The 23,150-nt window shown below is 40.2% G+C and overlaps 1 protein-coding gene across 4 annotated transcripts in view; it reads right to left on the bottom strand.

Moving 5' to 3' along the window:
* Window positions 1-23,150, bottom strand: part of SNCAIP (synuclein alpha interacting protein) — a 147,937-nt gene that overhangs the window by 11,971 nt on the left and 112,816 nt on the right. For 3 of the 4 annotated variants that reach the window (XM_061188083.1, XM_061188086.1, XM_061188084.1), the window contains exons 6-10: window positions 20,071-20,184; window positions 12,396-12,521; window positions 7,252-7,421; window positions 2,153-2,245; window positions 498-1,566 (exon numbers count right to left, since the gene is read on the bottom strand). In XM_061188083.1, the coding sequence (XP_061044066.1) occupies window positions 498-1,566; window positions 2,153-2,245; window positions 7,252-7,421; window positions 12,396-12,521; window positions 20,071-20,184 (1,572 nt within the window). The remainder of the gene's footprint in view (window positions 1-497; window positions 1,567-2,152; window positions 2,246-7,251; window positions 7,422-12,395; window positions 12,522-20,070; window positions 20,185-23,150) is intronic. The other variant, XM_061188087.1, reaches the window with a different exon arrangement.

Here is a 23,150-nt window from a genome sequence, read left to right as displayed (position 1 = left end):
TTTATGTGTTGTTTAATTGGGCTGGAGAATAAACTATCCAGTCACATGAGGAGAACTAACTCTTCCTGAGGCAGAGTCAGTGCCAAAGAAGGGCCTGATTTCACAACAATTAGTAGTCTAATCTTGTAGAAATGTCTCCCCATCTATGACTCCTAATTCTCAAGGATCAAAACTACTTAGCAGAAACTAACACACCATTGTAAAGCAATTATAATCCAATAAAGATCTTAGAAAAAAAAAAAAAAAACTACTTAGGGAAATTTAGGGACCAGAATACAATCTCCTGTGATTTGTTTAATCTTTCTCTCTTAGAGCATTTTCAGAATGTACTCTAACACGGCATATCTCATTAGAAACGCATGAATTTGGCTTTTCATGAATCCTTCGGAATTCTCCTGGGGATTCCCTCAAGGTGGCCAAGGGCAACGATCTGTAGTGTTAGGAACAATATAATTAATTTAAAGGAATAAAAGGGATATTCTCCAAATAGCACTCACCGCCTTATTCTTTCCTTTGCTAGCAGAGCTCCCGGGATTTCCCTTACCGTCTGTGGTCTTCCTCCCAAGTGAGGTTAAGGGCAGGGTGGAGGTCTTCAGCTGGTTGGATGCCTGATAGTTATTATTATTGTTCTGGTTGCCACTTAGCGTCTCCATGATGGATCGGAAGGTTCCAAAAGGCCTTTTCAGTTGATCCCCTGGTTCACTGCTTGCGGAGGTCCGCTGGAGGGTCCTGCCCTTATCTCGGTCCTTGTCTCCGTTTAGTTCAAGGCTAGTTTGCTCCATCTGCACCACAGGCTCCTCAAAGGTAACTCTGAGTTTCAGGTTCTGCGATGTCCGGCGCTTGGAAGATGGGGACTTGAGGGCGCTCTTGGGACTCGTGGCCACTTTCTGGGCAGCTGTGCTGTCAGGGCTGGGCTGAGGGGGTTCTCCAGAGGGCTGGCTTGGGGGAGTGGTTCCCGAGCCTGGACCCTGGGATTCCAAGTCTGGCTCGCTGCTCTCTGAGGTGGGGGATGGGCTGTGGCCCTCCAGAGATTTGGAGGCCTTGATGCTAAAAGGAAACCTGCGTCCTGATGCCAAGCTGTGTTTCTTTATCATCAAGTGTAAGCTCTCTGCGCTGTCCATACTCTCCACGCTTTCCACGACAGGCTGTGGTCTGGGCCTGTCAGCCTTTCTCACGGGCGTGCCCTTGGCCTCCTCAGAGTTATTGGAGTCTGTGTCAGACTCACTCAGTGACCGCTGCATCAGCTGCTTCAGCCTGGCTAACTTCAGTTCCCTTTTCTCCAGTGGGGTCTTTTTTGAATTTCTAGAAGAAGCCTGAGCATCCTGGAATTCCAAGGACAGCTTTTCCTGGGTGCAGACATTCTCTGAAATATCTTTTCCTAATAACTGGCGTAGGATTTTATCCGAATCTTCGTCTTTAGCTTTGGCCCTAGCCCGGCTGGATGCGGACAGGCTTCCAAGAACTTGAATCCCCTCTTGGATTCCTGGTTTGCTTTTGCCTATAGGCTCATCATCTGCATCTGGGGATTTCCATTGGGACTTTCTGGAAGCTGGGGAGGATGGCGAACTGAAAGAGGATGAAGGACATACGAGATGACTTCCTACTGGGTTAAAATAACTCAGCCACAAGTCACTGCATGGCTTAAATGCCACTAATAACTTACAAATCACTAAGACTGAAATAAGGATAATGAATATCTGTTTCAAGCAATCTACAAACATTCCATGGTGGCAACCAGAACCAGTATAGTATGCCTCATACCTTATGATTTGACTACAAAATTTATCTACTGTTCTATTGTTTATACATTAATTTTGCACAAATTTTCTCAATTAATCCCATCTTCAACAACCTTATGAACCTACATACCCTTATTTCCATTTCATAGATGAAGAAATAAAAGACTCTGAAAGAGTAAGTGACTTGTTTATAGTCCTGGAAAGAAGAAATGGTACAGCTGGAGATAAACTCAAGTCTTCTGACCCTAGGTCCAGTGCCTTTTTCCATGTGATAGCTCATTTTTATTCCTCTTTATAAGAATAAAATGTTTTCTGTTATCTTCTTAAAAGATATTAAAAGAAAGTCCAAAAGAAGGCTCACACATTAAAGACAGTTAAGAATTCTAACCACCAATGTTCCTGGTATTTATTACCTGGGCGAAGAAAGGAGTGATTTGCCCTCTGATTTCTGGGCTTCTAGAAGTTGTTGGAGCTGGTTCTGCAGTGTGACACGTTGCATTGTCTGTCTGGGAAAAACAAACCAAAATATATAAGCTCTCTGACACATGGCTACTATCATAAATTAACAGGTATAAATGTTTTTCATGAAAATTTGCGATAAGTTGCAATAAATCTAAAAATCTTACAAATGTGCCTAATCTTCATCCTTATGATTCAGAAATTTTCCTGAGGATGCAATCAAAAGTACCCAAAAAGATATTTATTATTCACATTAGTAAAAAAAACTATAACCTAAATGATCATCAATAAGACTGAGTAAATAATTTATAATTATTTCTATGAAGGCAGCTATTAAGAATGATAATATATTTGAATATCTATGACATAGAAAAAGTTTCCCTAATATATGTGTACATATGTAGAAAGTATACAGTATGAAGTGTCCTTGTGAAAAGGGAAAATTTGGACACAGAGACAGACACACACAGGGATAGCATCACGTGAACATGAAGGCAAAGATCAGGGTGATTCATTTACAAGCCAAAGAATGCCAAAGATTGGCAGCAAACCACCAAAAACTAGGAGGGGGGCACAGAACAGATTCTCCCTCACAGCCCTCAGAAGGAACCAACCCTGTCAACACCTGGATTTCAGACTTCTAGCCTCCAGAACTGTGAGAAAATAAATTTCTGTTGTTTAAGCCTGGCAGTTTGTGGTACTTTGTTACAGCAGCCCTAGCAGACTAGTATACTAGACATATGCTCACATATTTTTATATATTCATATTTCACATGCTCATATATTATACTTAAAGTTGATTAGTCCTTTCTGAGGGCTTTTTTAGAATCTAGAGAATAGAGTCCTTTTTGTCTCCATTCATACTTGGGATTTCTGTCATCAGTCAATCTAACTGCCTCCAAATAGTTTTCTTGGCCGTGTCATAATTCACTCTGACACCTAAAAACCCTATAAAAGGAGTTTAATCTCCTTTTAATCTTTCTTCATCTGTTTTAACCCCTCACTAAATGTTTCTCTAAAAAACTTGACACGCAGTTCTAAATTTCAAAGTGGGAAAAGTAGAGTGCTCTTACGTATTTTTATTTTTTATTCATTCTTTAGACTACGGTCAGCAAACTATAGACTATAGACTATGGGCCAAATCCAGCCCATCACCTGTTTTTGTAAATAAAGTTTTATTGAAACAGAGCCATACACATTCATTTACATATTATCGAGTGCTGATTTCACGCTACAAAAGCAGAGTTGAGTAATTATGACACAGAACATGTGGTGCACAAGCCTAAAATATTTACTATCTGACCCTTTAGGGAAAAGATTGCTGGCTCCTCCTTTAGACAATTAAGTTTTCAGTATGTGAGTCACAGAATGCGTGAGATAAAATGAGATCACAGACTTCTTAGGTCTTAGGGATGAAATGTTAGGACTAAGACTGACCACTTCTGAGAAAAGGAGAGTATTTGGGGCTGATGGAAGGTTATTATACAAATCTGTTCTCACAGAATTAAATTTAGGCAGCCAACAGCTGTTGAGTATGTGCAATGACATTTGGCAAGGAGAAGACCGGGCTTCCTCAAGCCAGTATCTAAGACTCGGCAGTCCTTTTAAGAACACTTGTAACTCATTTGTTTTGTTCCTCATCCCTGCTCATGAGAGCTGCTACCAGTTTTGATGCTAAGTGTATTAGTTTTCTACTCCTGTTAAATTATTACATGCTTAGTGATATAAAACAACACATGTGTATCTTACAGTTCTGTAGGTCAGAAGACCAGAATGGGTCTCTCCAGATTAAAATCGAGGTATCCACAGTCTACATTCCTTTCTGGAGGCTCTAGGATGAAAGTCTATGTCCTGCTGATTGAAATCAGGCACAGAATCGGTTCCTTGCAGTTGTAGGACTGAGGTCTCTGTTTTCTTGCTGACCGTCAGTTGACGGTCATTGCCAGCTCCTAGAGGTTACTGCACTTCTTGGCTCACAGCCCCTTCCTCCCTTATCAAAGTCTGCAAGAGCAGATTGAGTCCTTCTCACACTTTGAGTCTCTCTATCTCCTTTTCTGCCTTCTCTTTACTGTTACTCCTGTGATGAGACTGGATCAACCCCAATAATTCAGGGTGACCTTAACTCCATCTGCAACCTTAATTCCCTTTTTGTCATGTAAGGTAACATATTCATACCTTCCAGGGACTAGGATGTGATAGACATCTTTGGGGGACAGTTTGCGGGGGTGGGGGTGGGGGTGGGGTGGGTACCACACTAATACTGCAGAGTTCGGTAAATACTGCTTACTCCTCTAAAATCAGAATCAGTTTTCCTTTTTCCAAGTTCTGTAATAATTAATGTGTTTTCTAAACAGATTTCACTTTCTGTAACCTATGGCTTTTAACCTGTTTTCTTAACTTTAACGCACATTCTGATAATATGCTTCTATGTCCAGAGTAAATCGAGTGTTACCATACATTGTTTTCTCTTTATTGAAAAAATACCAAGTTATTTAATTGTTTTTACCCAACATGGAAAGAGTTTGCTTGCTTTGTTTAATTTAGTTTTTTTCTGATGGCTAAATTAATACAATTACTTTAAAAATTCAAACCATTTAGAAAGAGTGAGTAACATTTTGGAGTGTATCATACCAGCTTGGGGCGGCAGGGAGAGTGGTGGGGAGAGAGAGGGATTTCTTAGAAATGAGATAATGAGATTATATTGCACACTGTATTTTGTAATTTTCTTTTTTTACTTAAGGAAAGTAAAATACACTGTGTGTGTGTGTGTGTGTGTGTGTGTGTGACTTCATTTTAACTTGATTACTTTTGTAAAGACCGTTATCTCCAAATAAGCTCACAATCCGAGGTACTAGGGGTTAGGACCCCAACACATCATTTTATGCGGCCACAATTCAACCCATAATACCTACGCCTGTAGATCAGGATCTCTAAGAGAGCTGGAGGTTGCCATTTCTAAATAATAGCTATGTTTATTAACTCTAAAGGGTTGGTGAATATTCTAGTAGTAAAAGGCACTCAAGACTGTCTCCCACTCACAATTTTGGGCTGAAAAACTAGTGTTTTCCATCCTTCTTCCTGCACCTTTCGATGTTATTGATGCCCTAGAGCCTGAAGGGTACAGTGTATTGAGGCTAGACTAAGTGAATTTCTCTGTTCATTTCTAGTTTTGCCAACCTCACTGAGACACAGAGTAAGTACAAGACTAGGGTCTACAATGTAACCTCTCATATTTCATCTTGTCATTGGCCTAACTACAACTGTCTACAGCATTCAGTTTGGAGACAGTGGAAGAACTGCTGTCTATTAGCATACATGTGTGTTTTATCCCAGGATTATCAACAGAGAGAGCAGCCAAGACCCTGATCTTGAAGAGTTCTACCAATAAAACAGATACTATAACTCACGAAAGCTTCTCCGACTCCGCGGTAAGAGACAGGGGAAGGTTTTGTGATCTTTTCTCTGAGTATGAACCTTAAGAAAAAACATTCCATTGGACCATTTTAAAGTTCCTCTTGATGGATATGTCCATACACTACTGGGGGGAGTGTCCACTGGTACAACAGTTCTGGAAGGACAGTAGGCAACATCTATCCACATTTTAAATACGTATGCACTTTGTTCTGGCAATTCCCTTTCTAGGAACTTCTTTTCAGAAACACCAATACATGTACATAAAGACATGTGTACAAGTATGTTCGCTGTGGCAAGATAACTTACTGAGTTATGAATCTGTGTGCATTTTCCCCAGACCTTCAAGCTCGCTTAGCTCACCTGCCCTGGGGGAGTCTTGTGTAACTGGGCAGAGGATTCTTGGAGGGAAAGGAACCGTTCTAATTTTTAAGTTTAAATTTTATTTTATTTTTTTTCCTAGTAAAAGCCTAAATTCATTAAAGACAGTATTCTAGGTACTGGCAGGGGGAGAAGCAGAGGAGTACAGAGACTCTTACCTCTAAGGCAAGAGACTAGAAGCAGAGAGAGAAAACAATTCCCCGAGTTCAGCGAGGAGCCAGGGGATCTAAGGACTTGTCATATTGTTGCATGAATTACACTTCTAATCAGTTAAGGCCTCCTACCAACCACAGGTCTTTTTCACAAGGAAAGAAGGAAAAAAATGTTTTTTATAATTTTAAAGTAAAACTTCATTTTTTTCCTTAAAATTTAATTAAGGTTTGTCCTCCTAATCTGTCACCATTACTTTGAGTACTATTTTTGATGTTCAGTGATTCCCTTCCTAGTATGGCAGCTGTCATTTGGCTGATGTGTTTTCCAAGGGCTGACCTCGGTCCCCTCAGACGAGCATCAGCTCCTTAATCCTTCAACCTGCTGGAGACCCCTCGGACGGCCTCTCCTCTGGTCCTCCTTTCTTCAAGCATATCATGGCAGCCTCCCAGAAATGCTTCCCTGGCATCTAGGTATGCAGTGTGTACCAGCTGAATCATCTCATCAAAAAAGAACTGATTTTAGCAAGACAAAGAGTGTTTTAAGTAACATCACGCTAAGTTTACATTCTGAGGATTTTAAATTCTGAGGATTCATCAATCGTCTGCTTAATTTTTATAATAAATTTGCCAGTGATATTTACCAGGTGACCTGTCTGTAATTTCCCAAATATACATTTTTCTTTTTGAGAAAACTGAGAAACTGGCCCATCTCTAGCCCTTCTCTCTCTCTCTTGCTTTTGATGATTTGCTAGACCGTTAAGGACAGAAGTTTGGAATGATGCCCACGTGTGCTTTCTGCACCTGCTACGTCATCTGACCCTGAGATGTGAACACAGAGAGAGGCTCCCTCCCCTTGTCCACTGTGGCTTAAGTTCTCTGCTTAGGAAGCTAGCTCTGCATTTTTTTTGTTTAAATATCATTTTGCCTCTGCAGAAATGGCATGAATGCTGGCCATGAGGACTTGGGACGGAGGAAGAAAAGAAGATGAGGAGGATACTAGGGAATTCCTGTAAGACCAGCATGAGGGAGCCTTCCAAAGACCTGGCTGAAACCTAAGCACAAAGATGAGCAGCCAGAATTGGTTCTCATGGAACGAACAGGTCACTCACTCCTTCAGCTGCTTGGTTAGCTTCACCACCTGGGAGGCCAGCGACATGCAGGTCTCTACCACCACCAGGTACCGGGAGCACAGGGTGTGCCCGTGGCGCTCAGCGCTCTGGGAGGGCTTTTCCCCCGCATGGTTCTGCATGGTGACATTTGCTCCATATTCAACCAGGGTCTGTCAGAGAATGCAGAGACATGTGATCGTATCAGAACCGCCCTCTAAACATTATTTATTTATTATTTTTAATTTTTTTGAATTGAAGTACAGCTGATTTACAATATTGCTAGTTTCAGGTGTGCGGCAAAGTGATTCAGTTATATTTATATACATTTTTTTCAGATTCTTTTTCATCATAGGTTATTACAAGATACTGAATATAGTTCCCCATGCTATACAGCAGGTCTTTGTTGTTTATCTATTTGATGCATAGTAGTTAGTATGTGTTAATCCCATGCTCCTAATTTATCCCTCCCCCCGCCTCCCTCTCCCCTTTGGTAACCATAAATTTGTTTCCTATGTCTGTGAGTCTGTTTCTGTTTCGTATATAGATTCATTTGTATTATTTTTCAGATTCCACATACGAGTGATACCATATAGTATTTGTCTTTCTCTGTCTGACTTAACTTAGTATGATATTCTCTAGGTCCACCCGTAAACATCCATATTTTTTAATGACCGTAACAGAAGGTTGAATGGAACTTTTCCTGTTGTTCCAAAACCAGTCACCAGAGCCCACAGCGGGACAGGGTCAGGGTGAGGAGTACCATCACACACAAAGGACAGCCTCTGGTGAGCTTTCAGTGGTCAGTATCAGATGCCTCTTTTAGGAGCCTACAATGATGCAGCCAACCAATCCCATTACTATCAATTTCACACCAGCCTCAGAAGGAGACTGGGAAGGGGTGGAGGTTCCTTCCTCCTTAGAGTCCTTTCCTTTATGAGGTGTGCAGGGCAGTGTCTGTGGTGAGAGGCTTTGTCCCTTTCAGTGGGTGGGCCCTTGAAGTTGGGAATGCCCATAAGAAAAAGAAGGAATTTTGTTTACTTTTTCCTATTTGCTTGGGCAGCGCACATGATCTGTTGCTGAACCTACCCAATCAGGAATAAAAAGAACAGGAGAGAATTGTCATGGCAGGGCCCACATTCCCACCACGTGCCATGGCAAGGGTATGTCCCATGTATTGAGCAGATGTTGTAGAAGGGAGCTTGCTGTGAGCTTGTTATCACCCAATTAAAAAGGAGAGGGTTCTTGGGTGACTTCCCTGGTGGCGCAGTGGTTAAGAATCCGCCTGCCAATGCAGGGGACATGGGTTCGATTCCCTGGTCCGGGAAGATCCCACATGCTGCAGAGCAACTAAGCCCTGTGCACGACAACTACCGAGCCTGTGCTCTAGAACTCGCAAGCCACAACTACTGAAGCCCGCGCGCCTAGAGCCCATGCTCTGCAACAAGAGAAGCCACCACAATGAGAAGCCTGCGCACCGCAACAAAGAATAGCCCCCGCTCGATGCAACTAGAGAAAGCCCGCGCACAGCAACGAAGACCCAATGAAACCAAAAGAATAAATAAATAAAATAAATTTAAAAATTAAAAAAAAAAAAGGAGAGGGCTCTTTAGCAACAGGAGACAGTGGGGTGCAACACAGGTGGAGGGGACTGTATGGCGGAGGAGGGTGTGAGGTCGGGGCCAGATCTCCTGTCTCAGGTATCAGTGGGAAGGCTCTAGAGGACCCTATGAAGTCCCCACCCACCGTGCCCACCAGAGATTCAGCCTCTGAAGGCTGCCCCAGAGGGCATCAGTGGCAAACCATAGTGAGCTAAAGAAGCAAGACAACTTTCAGGGAGATGCCATGACCTCTGCCAGTAAAGCAAAGAGACAGTTGACTTTTTCTCTCCATACCTCCTCTTTGTCCTCAACACTGGAGCCCAGAAGAGAGAGCGGAATAGGAGCTAAGGTGGTGTGTAAAAAGCCAGTCATGCCTCAGTCCCATACCAAGTCCCTTTCACCCTGAGTCTGGGTTGGGGAGGAGAATGCTTTGAACCAGAAATAAGACTGAGATTTTTAAACTGGTTTGAAGTAAATGTTAATAGTCAAACAAAAGCAAAAAGTTAAGGAATCTGGCCAGGGTACCATTAGTAGAGGGGAGAGAGATTTGATGGAGCATGGTTGACATCGTTAATTATTATTATTATTTTTTCCGGCTGCACCTCGGCTTGTGGTATCTTAGTTCCCTGACCAGGGACTGAATCCTTGCCCTTGGCAACGAAAGCCCGGAGTCCTAACCATTGGACCGCCGGGGAATTCCCTGACATTGTTAATTTAAAAACAATCAAAACTCTCTTGTTTTTATGCTGTGATGACAACAGACCCCACAAAAAGCTGTTACATCAATATTAATCAACTGTCATAGTCTGCCTTATTTTTTGACACTATCAAGATCAGTCTGTAGACCTCTGGATTTATTTTAGTAATAGAAAATGTTTTTTCCACAAGAAATACTTGTAATTTTTAAATTCCTAGACTACTTAGACTCAGAAGTCATTAAGGAGCTTCATTTTCCTCTCAGTTTAGGATCACTCACCACGAAAGGTGCCATAAGGCCACTGCCACCCACGTCACAGGGTGTCCCAGAGATCACCTCACCCTGAACTCTCAGAGCCTCAGCATAAACACACTGTTATCACTCCCCTTGACTCTGGCCTCTGCAGTTATCTTCCCAATGTTTTCCATACTCAGTCCCCTCTTCACTTCATAAAGGTCCTCGCTCACCCCCTTTTCTACTTTCAATCTCTTTGTACCTATTTTTTTTTATTCTCACACCCAGTGGATAGACCCGCTTCCAAGATTATTCAAGTTTCCACATCCATGGTGTCTAGCGCCAAAAATATCATTTGTGTTAAGTGGAGAGACGAACACTCTGAAAAGACAGACCGCCTCTCCTCACATATTAAGAAGGAAAATAACTAAGATCTCAAACAGAATTAGTGGTATCAGCTGGTTTTCTTTGGGTTGCAGTCACTTATTGGCTGATAAAAACAGTCTACTTCAATACTATTAAATATGATAGTGTTTTGTCAAATGGAAAAATGAAGTTTTCAGTCTTCATTCAATTATTTTTCCTCCACAAAAACTAATGCTACTCCTTTCATCTTTCTGCAGATCCTGGTAATAATTTAAATTTCTCTCTTTTCTCATCACTCCTTTTACAAGTTGGCGTCTTAAATTAGAAGATGCATGCTTTGCCAACAATAGTGGGGAAACTTCCCAGACACTTGAAATATTTCCTATCAGCGTGGCTTTCCACAGAGTGGTTGCATGTGAGGAGACTCTGCAGAGAGCTTTTTGCTGTGACCTCTGCTTTCTGGTTTTATGAATCTTTTGCCTCTTACATTTACTGCTTTTCCATATCGTCTGAATTCCCTGAGTCCTCTCTACCTTTCTGAGCAAGTTCTCACTTCCCAGTTTTCTCTCTGAGATACAGTCTACCTTGCTCACAGTAGGACCTCAGTAAGTACCTGTTGAGTTTGGAATAAAAGATACAATACCTAATAAGGCTGAAAAAGAGTGTTGTTTTCTTAGAGTTCTTACATACACATATTTTGAACTGTATAAATCTGGTGAGGTAAAAGTATTTTCTTTAATCATGGCCTTCAGCCATACGTTGTCAATCGCCTTTTCCTACATCTCAGGCAGATGTGGGAACAAATCCATAGATGCTGGGTCATTTTCAATGATAAGAATGGTGTGATTGGTTGGACTCTGGCAATTATGATTTATGTTCATAAATTAAATTCCAGGTCAATTCTAAACTTTGTTTCCAATTCAAAGCTTTTCCTCTCCTCACACTGTCACTCTCCCTCCTTCTCTTCAGCTCTCTTCTCTCTTTGTTTTGTCAGTCAGGGCCTTACATTTTCTAGGTAAAAAAGCCTATCCAGTTTAAAAAAAAATTTTTTTTAATTGAAGTAGAGCTGATTTACAATGCTGTGCCAACCTCTGCTGTACAGCAAAGTGACTCAGTTATACTCATAGAGACATTTTTTATTTAATATTCTTTTCCATTATGGTTTATCACAGGATATTGAATGTAGTTCCCTGTGCCATACAGGGAGGGTGGGAGAGGGAAGGACTGGGAGTTTGGGATTAGCAGATGTAAACTGTTATATATAATAAATACCCATTTTTCACATTCATGTGTGCCCCAAGCTCCTGAGGACTCTCGCGGGGCCGCCCACTATGTGCTGTTAGGATGGCGGCACTGGGTGTGGCTCAGCTTTGTGCAGCTCTGCATTCAGCTGTGGGACGAGAGGCCAACCCTTCTTTCTGTAGGAACCCTGTGCTCTCTAAGCAGCCCTCCTGGATGTACCTCCAGGTGGCCTGGGGCAGGGGGAAGGGCCTCCCCACCTCCTGTGGATCTGCTCCCCAACCTCTCTACATCACTGCACACAAAGGACATGGTAATATTCCCAAGGTATGTTGGGTTAAAAGGATGAGGCCACCGGAGGCTCTTGGGTGGAACGGCTGGCCAGCTGAGGCCCTGCTGAGCCTGCCCATGGGCAGACGGGACCAATATCGAGGGCCTCCTGTAATCAGTTCTGGGACTTTTTGAATGCTTTGGGGAAGCTCAGTCCTACTACAGAGAACGGGAGAAGAAAACCACACCACTCTCTCTCCTAAGCCTCCTGCTTGCTACTCTGAGGAATTCTTCTAATTCTTTCTTAAAAATTCGGTCCTGTGTTTCAGACATTGGGGAAGGCGAAGTGTGCTAATGACAGCAGGAACGGTGCACCCTCCATGTGATGGACTCAGCGATGTCAGTCTGGTAGTGGTTTCCTGCTCAAGTGGTTTTCTTGAGAACATGGGGGTACTTCATTTCTATTGTCCTCAGCATTGGGGTTTTAAGGTAATGCTGCAAGGGCAAGAAGTGTCCCCTTCAACATCCTGTGACACTCCAGGAGAAACCCAGACAGCTACTTATGCCAATGTTTGTGTGCGTTTCTGGAAATACAAATATATCAATTTGACTCCTCATTATCCACTATAAGAGGAAAACCTGATTTAATCCAGACATTCTCCCAGTGAACAAAATTCCCATGTTTTGTTTTATTACTTGATGCACTCATTTCTCTCTCCAGAGCAGCAGGGCCTGTGTACCTGTATGCACCCGAGGTAGCCATGCTGGGAAGCCACATGAACGGCGCTGTTGCCCTCCTGGTCCACTTCATCCAGTGAGATGCCCTGCTCTTGCATGAACTGAAGAAGCCACAGCAGAATCTTTTCCTATTAAACACAAGGACAGGCTGGAATTAATAGACTGTCATGTAGTGAAGTCTAATATAAGGACAGAGGAAAACAAAACTCCAACATGTGAAGCTTAGATATAGCTAAGCTTACCTTATGAGGAGAACATCTCCATTCAGTATGAACTGAAAATTCATGCATCTCTGATTAAAGTCAATGAAAGAAGAATGCTCTGAGAATTCGAAGAGCAGAAAGTTATCTCAGAAATGCTCTTGTTTTGCTTACTTATTCTACAGGTGGGAAAACTGATTCACAGAAAGTTTGAGTACCTCCTCAGAGTTACACAGTGAGACAGTCAACGTTGGAACCAGTCCAGGTCTTTTGAGTCCAAGGCAATGTTTTTTGTTACTTTGTTATATTATCTGGAGGTTGCAAGAATATTATTATAAAACCTTGGACTATTGAGATACCTAGCTTCTACTTTAAGTTTATCATGCTTCAACCATGCCTTCCTAATCCCATACTGTACAATCAATAGGCTTACAAAAAAGAGGCAACATCTTAAGTTGCTAAGTATAAGATAACCACACTGAAATAAAACTGGGACCCTCTTGATTTTTCTGACCAAATGTTGGTTTTTTTTTTTTTTTTTTTTTAACAGATAAATCTTTCTCTTCTTCTGTGTTAAAGGAAGGGGACCCAAAGCTTTGAACACAATCTTTCAAAAGCAAAGACACAGAACAGTCAGTGTGTGTTGTCATAATCCGTTTGCATTTTACCCACTGAGTCTTTTGTGGTATTTACATGTTATGTTTGGCCTCAGGAGAAAGCAGGGGGATGGGAATTCACTGTTTTAAAATAGAAAAATTAAATATAATGTTAAAAAAATATGAGAGTGGTAAAAACAACAGCATGAAGTTTAGTGGGTGGAATTTGACATTTAAAAAGATGATCATGCGTTTGAAATAGCCTTGAACCTCTCCTTAGCCTTTTAAAGGATTTTCTTTTCCAGTTATTTGCTTGGACCGGTCATGAACTTTTATATTTTTCTGGATTAAATTTGCCTTCACCTTCTGAACATGGCAACTAATCTGCTAAAGGAATGCTGGATAAAAACAGCCAACTCCTTTCATGTTTCTCCCCTCATGTGGGGAACAGGGCACTGTTTATAAAGGCATCTGTGACATCAGGGAGAGACTGAATATTTGCACCACACCTTTTTCACACGAGCAAGCAGGGCGTAAGCCCTCTAAAGAGCAAGAAGAGAAAATGTAATCAATACGTACAACTGACCAAGAATGCACCCCGGGAAAGCAGGGTGAGTGTTAGTTGCAAAAGCAGACAGACCTTGTAGGAAGTGAAACCCTCCACGTCCTTAGAGAATGAGGTGGAGCAAAGCCTGGAGGCTAGGGTTGGGAGGTAGGAGTGGGATAAGATAGGCTGATGTGCTTAATCCTCTCCTTCAGAGGCAAACTTGGAGGAAGCTGGGACTGACATTTGGACCAGAGCAGGTGATGTTTCGAATGCATAAGGTACAACAACTTCCTTTATTTTTCTTAATTAGGTAGGGAAAAAACCGAAATATTTTAATCTGGAGACAGATGATCGAACCATGTGATCTTAACTCCTGAAAAGATCTGGATGAGTGGGTGTATCTCAAGATCAATGACATGACCAACTGGTTAGAAGTCAATGCCTAAGACACAGAAACATCAAGAGGGCAGGTTGCTGTGCCCCTACTGGTGAAAAGGACAGTCCTGCCATCTTCAATGGTCATTGTCAAGCTTGTGGTGACCTGGCTTGCTCCATGATATTAAATGTTAAAAATGCGGAGTGGGAGAGATTTTAGGGAATTATCCAATTCAATTATTTTACAAATCAGAAAGCTGAAGAAGACAACTGGATATTCTCTGATACTCTAGCAGCTTCTCTCTTTAGCAAGTAAAGTTCAGAGGAGTTCAAGATACTCAGAAACGTTTTATATGTACCTTCTTGTCAGGCATACTTTCACGTTTTTCAGACTCAATTAAATATTATAGTGGATATGTCTATTCCACATGCACAGAAAATGCCCTTTATTATAATTCAGGGTTTCGAACAACTGAATATAACTGAATAACTTTTAGTAATGGAGTTATAGGAAATAGAATACTATTCGTAAGACTAGGAATTTTCCCTTTGTAGAAATCTGGGAAGAATCTAGAGACCTGGACTTTGCAGGGGCTTGATGACCTGGGAGAACAGGACAAGGTCTGTGTGAGGCAGGAGTTGCCTTGGCTCCTGACTCTCCCAGTCAGGTGCAGTCCATACTGTTACAATAACCTGCCTGCTTTTCTTACGATGGCATGGATAATTCTTTCCTATAATTAAGGCTCTTACCCAATTCAACATGCAAGACTTACATAAAGGAAGAATGCTTATCCTATTGTTCAGAACAAGGCACGTCTTTGCCCAGCCCCTCCAATTCAGTTTTGTGTTCTGCAGTGGACAATTTACTTTAATAAGAAGCTATGCAATTGGCCTGTTCACTGAGAAATCGATGGAAATGACAATCTCCCCTACGATACGGTGTAGAGAAGCCCTGCTCAAAGGGATGGGCTGGCTGTCCACTTAGGATTTAGGATTTCTGAGAGGGACATGGAGATGGCTAGAATCCCTTGGTTTGGGTAAAAGCATGTTTAGCATCCAGTCTCTAAGAAATGCTTTCTGCTCTGATTCTGGAGAACTTTCCAGCAGAGATCCACAGTCCTACAATTTAAACAGTGACTTATTTGACAAATATCTAGTAAGGAGAACAGAACAAATACAGCTATTTTCTCCAATTAAGAAGGCCCTTGTAAATGCATACGTGTTATAGATATATATGCAATGATGCCCACCTCTTCTTTTATCTTTTAGACATTCCACGGGTTCTCTCCTCTGCCCCCCACCAGTGTGTGTGTGTGTGTGTGTGTGTGTGTGTGTGTGTGTCAGGAAGAAGATGTTAAAGGAAGAATGTAACTTCAGATCTTCATTTTCCCATAGGTATTGCTTTCAGAGACCATCCAATGCAGTCCCATGGATGGGGTGGCTCTTCTGTATTATTTCTGTTTTACAGAATGCCTCTCCAACTGACATTCCAGCCAATCACCCACACACCCACTTACCCATTCAACTTACATCTAACGACTTGAAACTTACTTCATGTCCTAGTTTCCTCTTCTCGAGATTTTCTGCTCTTTTGGTAACCTGTTTTAATGTTGTATTTTGCATGTTCTTAAAGGCAATGCAATTTATTTAAAGTGGCAATTAATGCATGTAATTTATGAGATTTGCTGGACAGTCTAATTAAAAATGTAATTGAAAAGTATGCCACAGGTTTATTACTGGTATCAATAAAATGTCTACAGTTTTGTTACAACCATAAGTTCTAAAGGAAGCAGCTTTGTCTGTGATCATAGGTTATCAAATCTAACGTGCCATCAATGATAAGATTCACTCCAGTTTTTGACATGTTCAAATGTAAAAAGATGGCCAGCAATAATCTCATATTGTCATTTACTGTAAGATAAATGTAGAATCTAGAGATAGTAAAATGTGAAAAAAAAATACATCTAAGAATTGATTAAATAGGTTAAGGCCTAAATAATTCTTTGCCAAATTTCTCTGATACTTCACTCATAGTGAAATAAATATATTAAATAATATTTATAGAAACAAAAATAATAAAGTGGAAGGTATCCAATAACCATAATAGCCAACATTTACCTAGTGTCTAATATGTGCTGGCAGTGGGCAGTGCTTCATGTGGCTTTTCTCATTTGGACCTCAGAGCAACCCTGTAAAGAAGGTTCTATTATCTCCATTTTAAAGATGAGGAAACTGAGGTCCAGGGAGATCTTTTCTTTTTTTTAAAAAAGTAAACGTATGCAAGGCTACTGAGCTAGTAAGGGTAGGGCTAGGATTTAAACTCAGACTCAGGAGCTAATGTTCTGTGTCTTCTGACTATGAATATCCACCATGGCTCGTTGTCCCATGACCCCTGACTCCATAAAGGAAACACTCCCTTTCCAACCCTTGGGTCACAGAAATCACATTAACTGTCAGTCTGTGGGTTGTGGAGCTCTGTGTTGGTTAAGCTTTTTCAAAGGTCCTTGGAGAGCAGATGAATGCTTGTGCCATTCAAAGATTTTTCAGTTTGCTTTCATCTGCTATCGTAACCCTTTCAGTGTTGTTTACTTATTTCTACCCCATGACAATGAAACAATAAAGTCAACAGAATATTTCCCTTTTTTAAAGTAAACCGGGAAAAACAATAACACAGCCTGTGGAAGGAACCCCCTCACCAGCATGCCTATCACTGTTCATGACCATTCGTAGGACCTGCTGAGTTTTTTCTTTTTTGAAAAAGTGTCTTTTTTAATTTTTTGATCCGTATCAGGGCAAACATTTAAAATGGAGAATGAACATAGTGTAGGCAAATGTGTTCTTTCTTGGTAAATGCTTAATGCTATGATTCTTGTTGTTTCTGTAGCAAAACTCCTTGACCAAAAGTCACATGAAAGATTCAGAAACAAAATGGTAAGTTTGATGTTGAAAGTATCAGAGAGCCCACTGAACCAGTGACCAATGCAAAACAGGCCGGAGCCCCCAAGCACCTGAGGGCAAGAGCTTTGCTGGGATCCTGGACGAGACCATCTGAACCTTCATGTTCGAATAAAACTGCCCAAGTTACACAGGCGGTGACTTTGACTTGAGACAACTCTGTCTCAATTGTTTCGCCAGCAAGCATCTCTCTCAAGGGACAGCAAAGCAGGCCCATCCGAGGACGCCCCTGCTCGTTCCCTGAGCATCCCTCACGCTTTCACCTTCATGCTCCCTGTGGCCGGTTCTGCTAGGTACAATCAGGGAATGAAATAACTGCCCCCTCCGAGACCTGGTGTGTCAAGAGGAGGAAAATCAATTCCTATCACCCAAAGATCTATCACTCCAGGAGACCACTAAAAACTGCTGGCTACCCTGTGGTTCTGGAGCCCTTAAAGGTAATTTTAACCAGAAAAAGGACACAAATTGCGAGTCAAATGGAGCTCATTCTTTAAGAATCTATAGGAGGGGCAGAGGGCAACTAAAATAAACCAAGAGAGGAATTTTCCTCTGTACTATCCTTTCCAAAGGTATTTACTGAAGAAACAAAACCAGAACACACTCAAGTGCCTGCTTGCTGTAGAAAAACCTGCATGTGCTGAATCCATTAGAAAACTGTTCAATAACAGTCTTCCTTGTGAAAATATTAGCCTTGTAATGGTTCCAAGTTCAGCATCTCCACAGGTTATCTGTTACATAAGTGGTCGCGGCGGATGTAGGATGGCTGGGCAGAATTTGCAGTCCTAATGGGCTTCTACATTTTCTACGTAGTTAGGAATGCTCTCCTGAAGGCACTGCTGGAGTGCCTTGCTCAAAGCTGTACTTGAGGTCATTAAAAATGCTTATCAGCTTGAAATAACAATCTGAAGACTGATACTAACATGAAGCAAATGTTTGACGTGGCTCTTCACATAGGTCACCAATTGCCATATTTTCCTCTAGGCCAGCCAAGCAAACTACACTATCACCCAACCAGTCCCAGAAATGGCACTTTCTTTTGTTCTGTCCCAATAGCTTCAAAATTATGAGAAGCCTGCTGTGAGAGCTGAAGAGAGAAACTGGCACATATAAGCAACATTGCTCAGGACAAAGAAGGCCGGATGCCCAATTATTGACTTTAAAGTGTCAGAACAGCAATGCAATCCTTTCCTCCTTTACTTTGGCAAGCTCTTCCAAAAGTGCAGTCAGCCTTTTCACTGATATCTGAAATTCCTTTTTAGGCTTTACATGAGCAAATGAAATCAGGAGTATGAAACAATTACTCAGACAATTTGAGAATAAATAAAATTTTGTTTTATACTGAGAATAATTTATGAAGACTATTGTCTTAATGATTCTTTTGGTCATTTGAAAATACTATTCTCCCCTTTGCCAGTCTTTGCAAAATAAGGGCATCTTAACAAATCTTATTAATTCTTACGGTTGTTTGTAGAGCACCATGACTGGGGCTCATAAGTGCAATACACAAAGAAAATGGAGTAATTGTTTCAAAGACAGTGGCTTTTACAAATTTTAAATGTTCTTTCTGCTCCTTTCTTCATTCCATAAATTTCGTACGAGCTGTGTTAAGATACTCCAAATATCACAACGTATTGTTAGATAAAATTGTAAAAAAAGACTTCTGCAGCTGTATCAGTGCCACTGTAAACAAGCTATACAAAATATCTACACAAATGGAGGAAAAACAGAATCTGGTCCCAAAGCCAAAGGACCTGAGTTGAGATCCAGCCTTTGCTCTTACTAGCCATTAGACCACATGCAAGCCACTTAAGGTTTCTTTTTTCAGTCTCCTCATCTATAGAATGGGGATAAAAACAACAGAATCCAATAAGGTTGTTTTAAGGCATAAGCCAGATAATGTACACAAAATCCAATGGCATAGTGCTCGGTACATATAGGAAACATTACATATATATTAATTGAAGTTACCATGGCACAAAATAAACTATCACCTAACATGACTCCCCCTGAAGAAAGGCTGTGGTAATATTCTAGGAGTCTATTTTTAAAATTTGAGATTGTCATGCTTGAAAAAGCATAATCTCTTGTTGACAATACCGCAATTTACTGCCACTGGGAAAGTTTATGAAGCCAAAGGGATAAGGTTATATGCATGAGAAGCAATTTTCTTTGCCACAAACAAATGTGATTAAATCTATTTTAATACAGTGCTGACTTTATTTATATTTTTTTAAGACTGAGATTGGCATTTTGTGGTTCCAGTTTTTTTAAAAAAGATAATTTATACTCACCCTTCTCAAAGGGAGTTAATGATGATTTCTTACTGCATACACTGGATTGTGATCTGTGTACATCAATTACTCACACTGGGATTTCCTAACGCAGAAACTGGTTGTAACTGAGACTCATTTAGTTAGTGTGATTGCTTATCTTTAATGGACGGAGACATCCTCGATTAATGTCATACTAAAGATTTTCTTCTTAATTTTGGTTTCAAGTAAATCTATCATTTTTCCTTTTGCCAAAAGTTAAATTTCTTTATTGTAGGAAATTTGGAAAAAAGTGAAAAATATAAAAAAGAAAATAAAAGCCACTTATAATTCTACCCTGAGTGATAATTACTATAAAAACAAGTTGTGACATAGTTTTTTCTAGTTTTATTATCTATTTGTCTTTCTCTCTCTCCAAAATTCAAAGTTGGTACCAAATTACAGGAACAGTTTTGTATCATACATTTTAATTCAATATTATATAATGAATATTTTTCTGTAAAATTCCATCATATGGATGTTGCTTCATTATTTATCCAATATCCTATCTGGAATATTTAGGTTGTTTAAAACATTTCTTTCATATAAAAAATGCTGCAATGAATATCACTGCTTATAAATCTTTGAATACATTTTTGATGATTTTTCATGTTTGGATTTTGATGGACTGAAAATTTAAAAAGAGATAGATTACATAGCATGCAAATAGAAGATAATTAAAAATTTCTTCATACCTGGCCGAAGCAACCTGCGTAATGAATAAGGCTTGGAAAATCCTTAGAACAACTCAATTCAGCAATGGCTTCTGTTTCACTCACCATCCAGCGTACGCACTCCAATTGACCATTCTAGATTAAAAAGAAAAAAAAAAGAAATTTAAGGTAATTCAGCTTTGAAAAAATACCTCACAGGTGGTAATTTTACCAAAGGAAAAATCACATGAATTCTGGCTTTTATATCTGGCTTAATTCATTTACAATAAATGTATATCACCTATTATATTTCTGATCAGTAATTTTGACTCTAAATCAACTGCATAATTTTTACTTAATACATTTTCATAATTTCATCAGTTATTTTAAAATCAATTTATTGAGGTATAATTTGCGAACTATAAAATATACTCTTTTTAAAGTACAGTTTCATGAATTTTGACAAATATATTCTCTTGTTAACTACAACTCCAATCAAGATGTAGAACATTTCCACCGCACGTCCACATTTCTAGTACTCCTTTGCTCTCATATCCCTCACCTTTACCCAGGCGACCACTATGATTCCTATCACAGCAGAATAGAGTATATACTCTTTTGCATCTGGCTTCTTTCACCCAACATAATGCTTCTGAGATTCACCCAAGCTAGTGCTTGGAAATAGTTTATTCCTTTTTATTGCTGAGAAGTATTCCATTGTATAAATATATCACAATTTGTTTATCCATTAACTCTGCTTTTTCTCTTGATAAGTTAGCATGTTAGGAGTCCAAAATAAAGAAAAGGAAAATAATCCCATTACACTGGCTCAAATGCTACTTTCACTGAAGCCTTCTCTGATTTCATGCCCACAGTAGCTCTGTTCTCCTGTGCTCGGATCCCACACTGTGCAAACCAGGAAGGCAGTCGTGACATAGGTAACCTAGTGATTAAGACCCAGACTTTGGAATGGATTTAAACCCTTAATCCACCACTTAGTTACGAGACTTTGAACAACTTACCTCACCTCTCTGATACTCAATTTTCTCATCTATGAAATAGCAGGGGTTAGTAGCAGCTACCTCATGGAGTTACTGTAAAGATCAAATGAGGCGATGCATGTCAGCTTACTAAGCACATGATACGTCACCTTACACTGTATTAGAACGCTCTCTTAGATCCTCACAATAACTCCATAAGACAAATGAGACATTCAACTGCTTTCCTGGTTTGCATGGTGTGGGACCTTAGCACAGGAGAAAAGAACTACTGTGGGCATGAAGTCAGGGAAGCCTATTCTAAAAACAAGACAGGGCGGGTAATCCGCTCATTCTTCATTTACTCCTATTTGGATAATGGAATTTCAAGTAGTCAACTTCCAACTATTCACACGCAGAATAGTTCTCTCTGACTGGGGCATCTAGCACGATCAGGTGTGTGCTGAATAGCTTCCAGGTGCCCCATTCAGATCTATCTCCTCCTGTTTCTGCCCTCCTTCCTGCCCAGGGAGGCTGATCTGTATGGGTTGGCTCCCTTGCCCCCTGGCTTCTGACTGGGTTTGGCTAATGGAAAGCAGTAACAGGAGACCAGGAAAAGAGAGTGAGTTTGAGGTCCCCTTTGTTCTCAACTCCCCCTTTATGGAGGTGCCACTGGTCTGCTGAGTCCTGCCACCAGTCAAAGGTCAAAAGTCAGCAGTTCTACTCAACCCTCTCTATCTCAAGGTCCTTCCCCTGCCCTTTCAGGCTCTGGGTAACTGTGCTCTGGTTGTTATTGACCCTAATATACTGCACTTTCCTTCACGGGCTCCCTACACCCTGTCCACCCACCCTCCTTTTGTATATAAATCATTCATTACAGACTTTCCTTAAATTACACAATTTGAGCATGCAGTGTTTCCTAGGAGAATTTAAAAAACCCCACTGACACAACGTGCTTCATTCCCTCTGAATAAAGAAAGGTGTAGAAACCATACTGAGCGTCTATGAGGCAAGATAATTTACATCAATGGATATTTACACAGAACACAAAAATATGAGGCAATAGTTCTGATTTTAGTAATTTGAGTCTTCTCTTTCTTTCTCTCTCTCTCTTTTTTGGTCAGTCTAACTAAAGGCTTGCTAATTTTTAAAAATCTTTTTATGAGACCAAATTTGGTTTTGTTGATTTTCTCTATTATTTTTCTATTCTCTATGTCATTTATTTTTGCTTGAAAAAATTTTAATTTTCTTCCTTCTGCTTGCTTTGAATTTAGTTTGCTTTATTTTTCTAGTTTCTTGAGGTAGATTAGGCTAATAATTTGAGATCTTCCTCCTCCTCCTCATCCTCCTCCTTCTTTTTTAAACATATGCATTTACAACTATAAATTTCCCTCTAAGCATTGCTTTAGCTGCATGCTTAAATGTTGGTATGTTGCATGTTCATTCATCTCTAAATATCTTACAATTTCCGTTGTAATTTCTCTTTTGATACAACTATTATTTTGAAGTGTGTTAATTCTATATACTTGTGAATATCTTAAATTTCCTTCTGTTATTAATACCTAATTGTATTTCATTATGGTGGAAGGACATACTTTGTATGATCTTAATCCTTTTAAATTTATTGAGATCTGTCTTATGACCTAGCATATGGTCTATCATGGAGACTATTTCATGTTCACTTGAGAAAAATACATATTCTGCTGCTGCTGGGGAGAATGTTCTGTTAGATGTGTGTTAGGTTTAGTTACTCAAGGAAACATTTAAACAAATAAAAAGTTGCTAGAGAGGGAAAAGGAAATATTATATCACTACTATGAGTTTGAAAGCAGTATCACTTGCCATTTATAGAAATACCAAGAAAACAAAAAATGTTAGTAAATTCTAGTGGGAGATTTTTGCCTGCTGAAGTCCCTGAGCCTTGGGTCACTCACTGTATGTTAAAAAGGAATATCAGTAGGTTATATGTTTTCTCACCAGACCAGCATTTTGTCTTTGGGCTTACTCAGAAATAAAAAGAGAATCAAGGTTATTTTATTCCAAATCCGTTTAGATTCTAAAGTAATTTCTTATGCTGGCTCCATTTTAGAAAACAGACTGCTCTCACCTTTTAGAAATCTTTCTTTACAATTATTTTGCTTAACT

This window comes from Eubalaena glacialis, chromosome 4, assembly GCF_028564815.1.
Source record: "Eubalaena glacialis isolate mEubGla1 chromosome 4, mEubGla1.1.hap2.+ XY, whole genome shotgun sequence".
Classification (NCBI taxonomy): domain Eukaryota; kingdom Metazoa; phylum Chordata; class Mammalia; order Artiodactyla; family Balaenidae; genus Eubalaena; species Eubalaena glacialis.
Note: the sequence above shows the minus strand (reverse complement) of the source record. Positions and strands in the feature narration are given on the sequence as shown.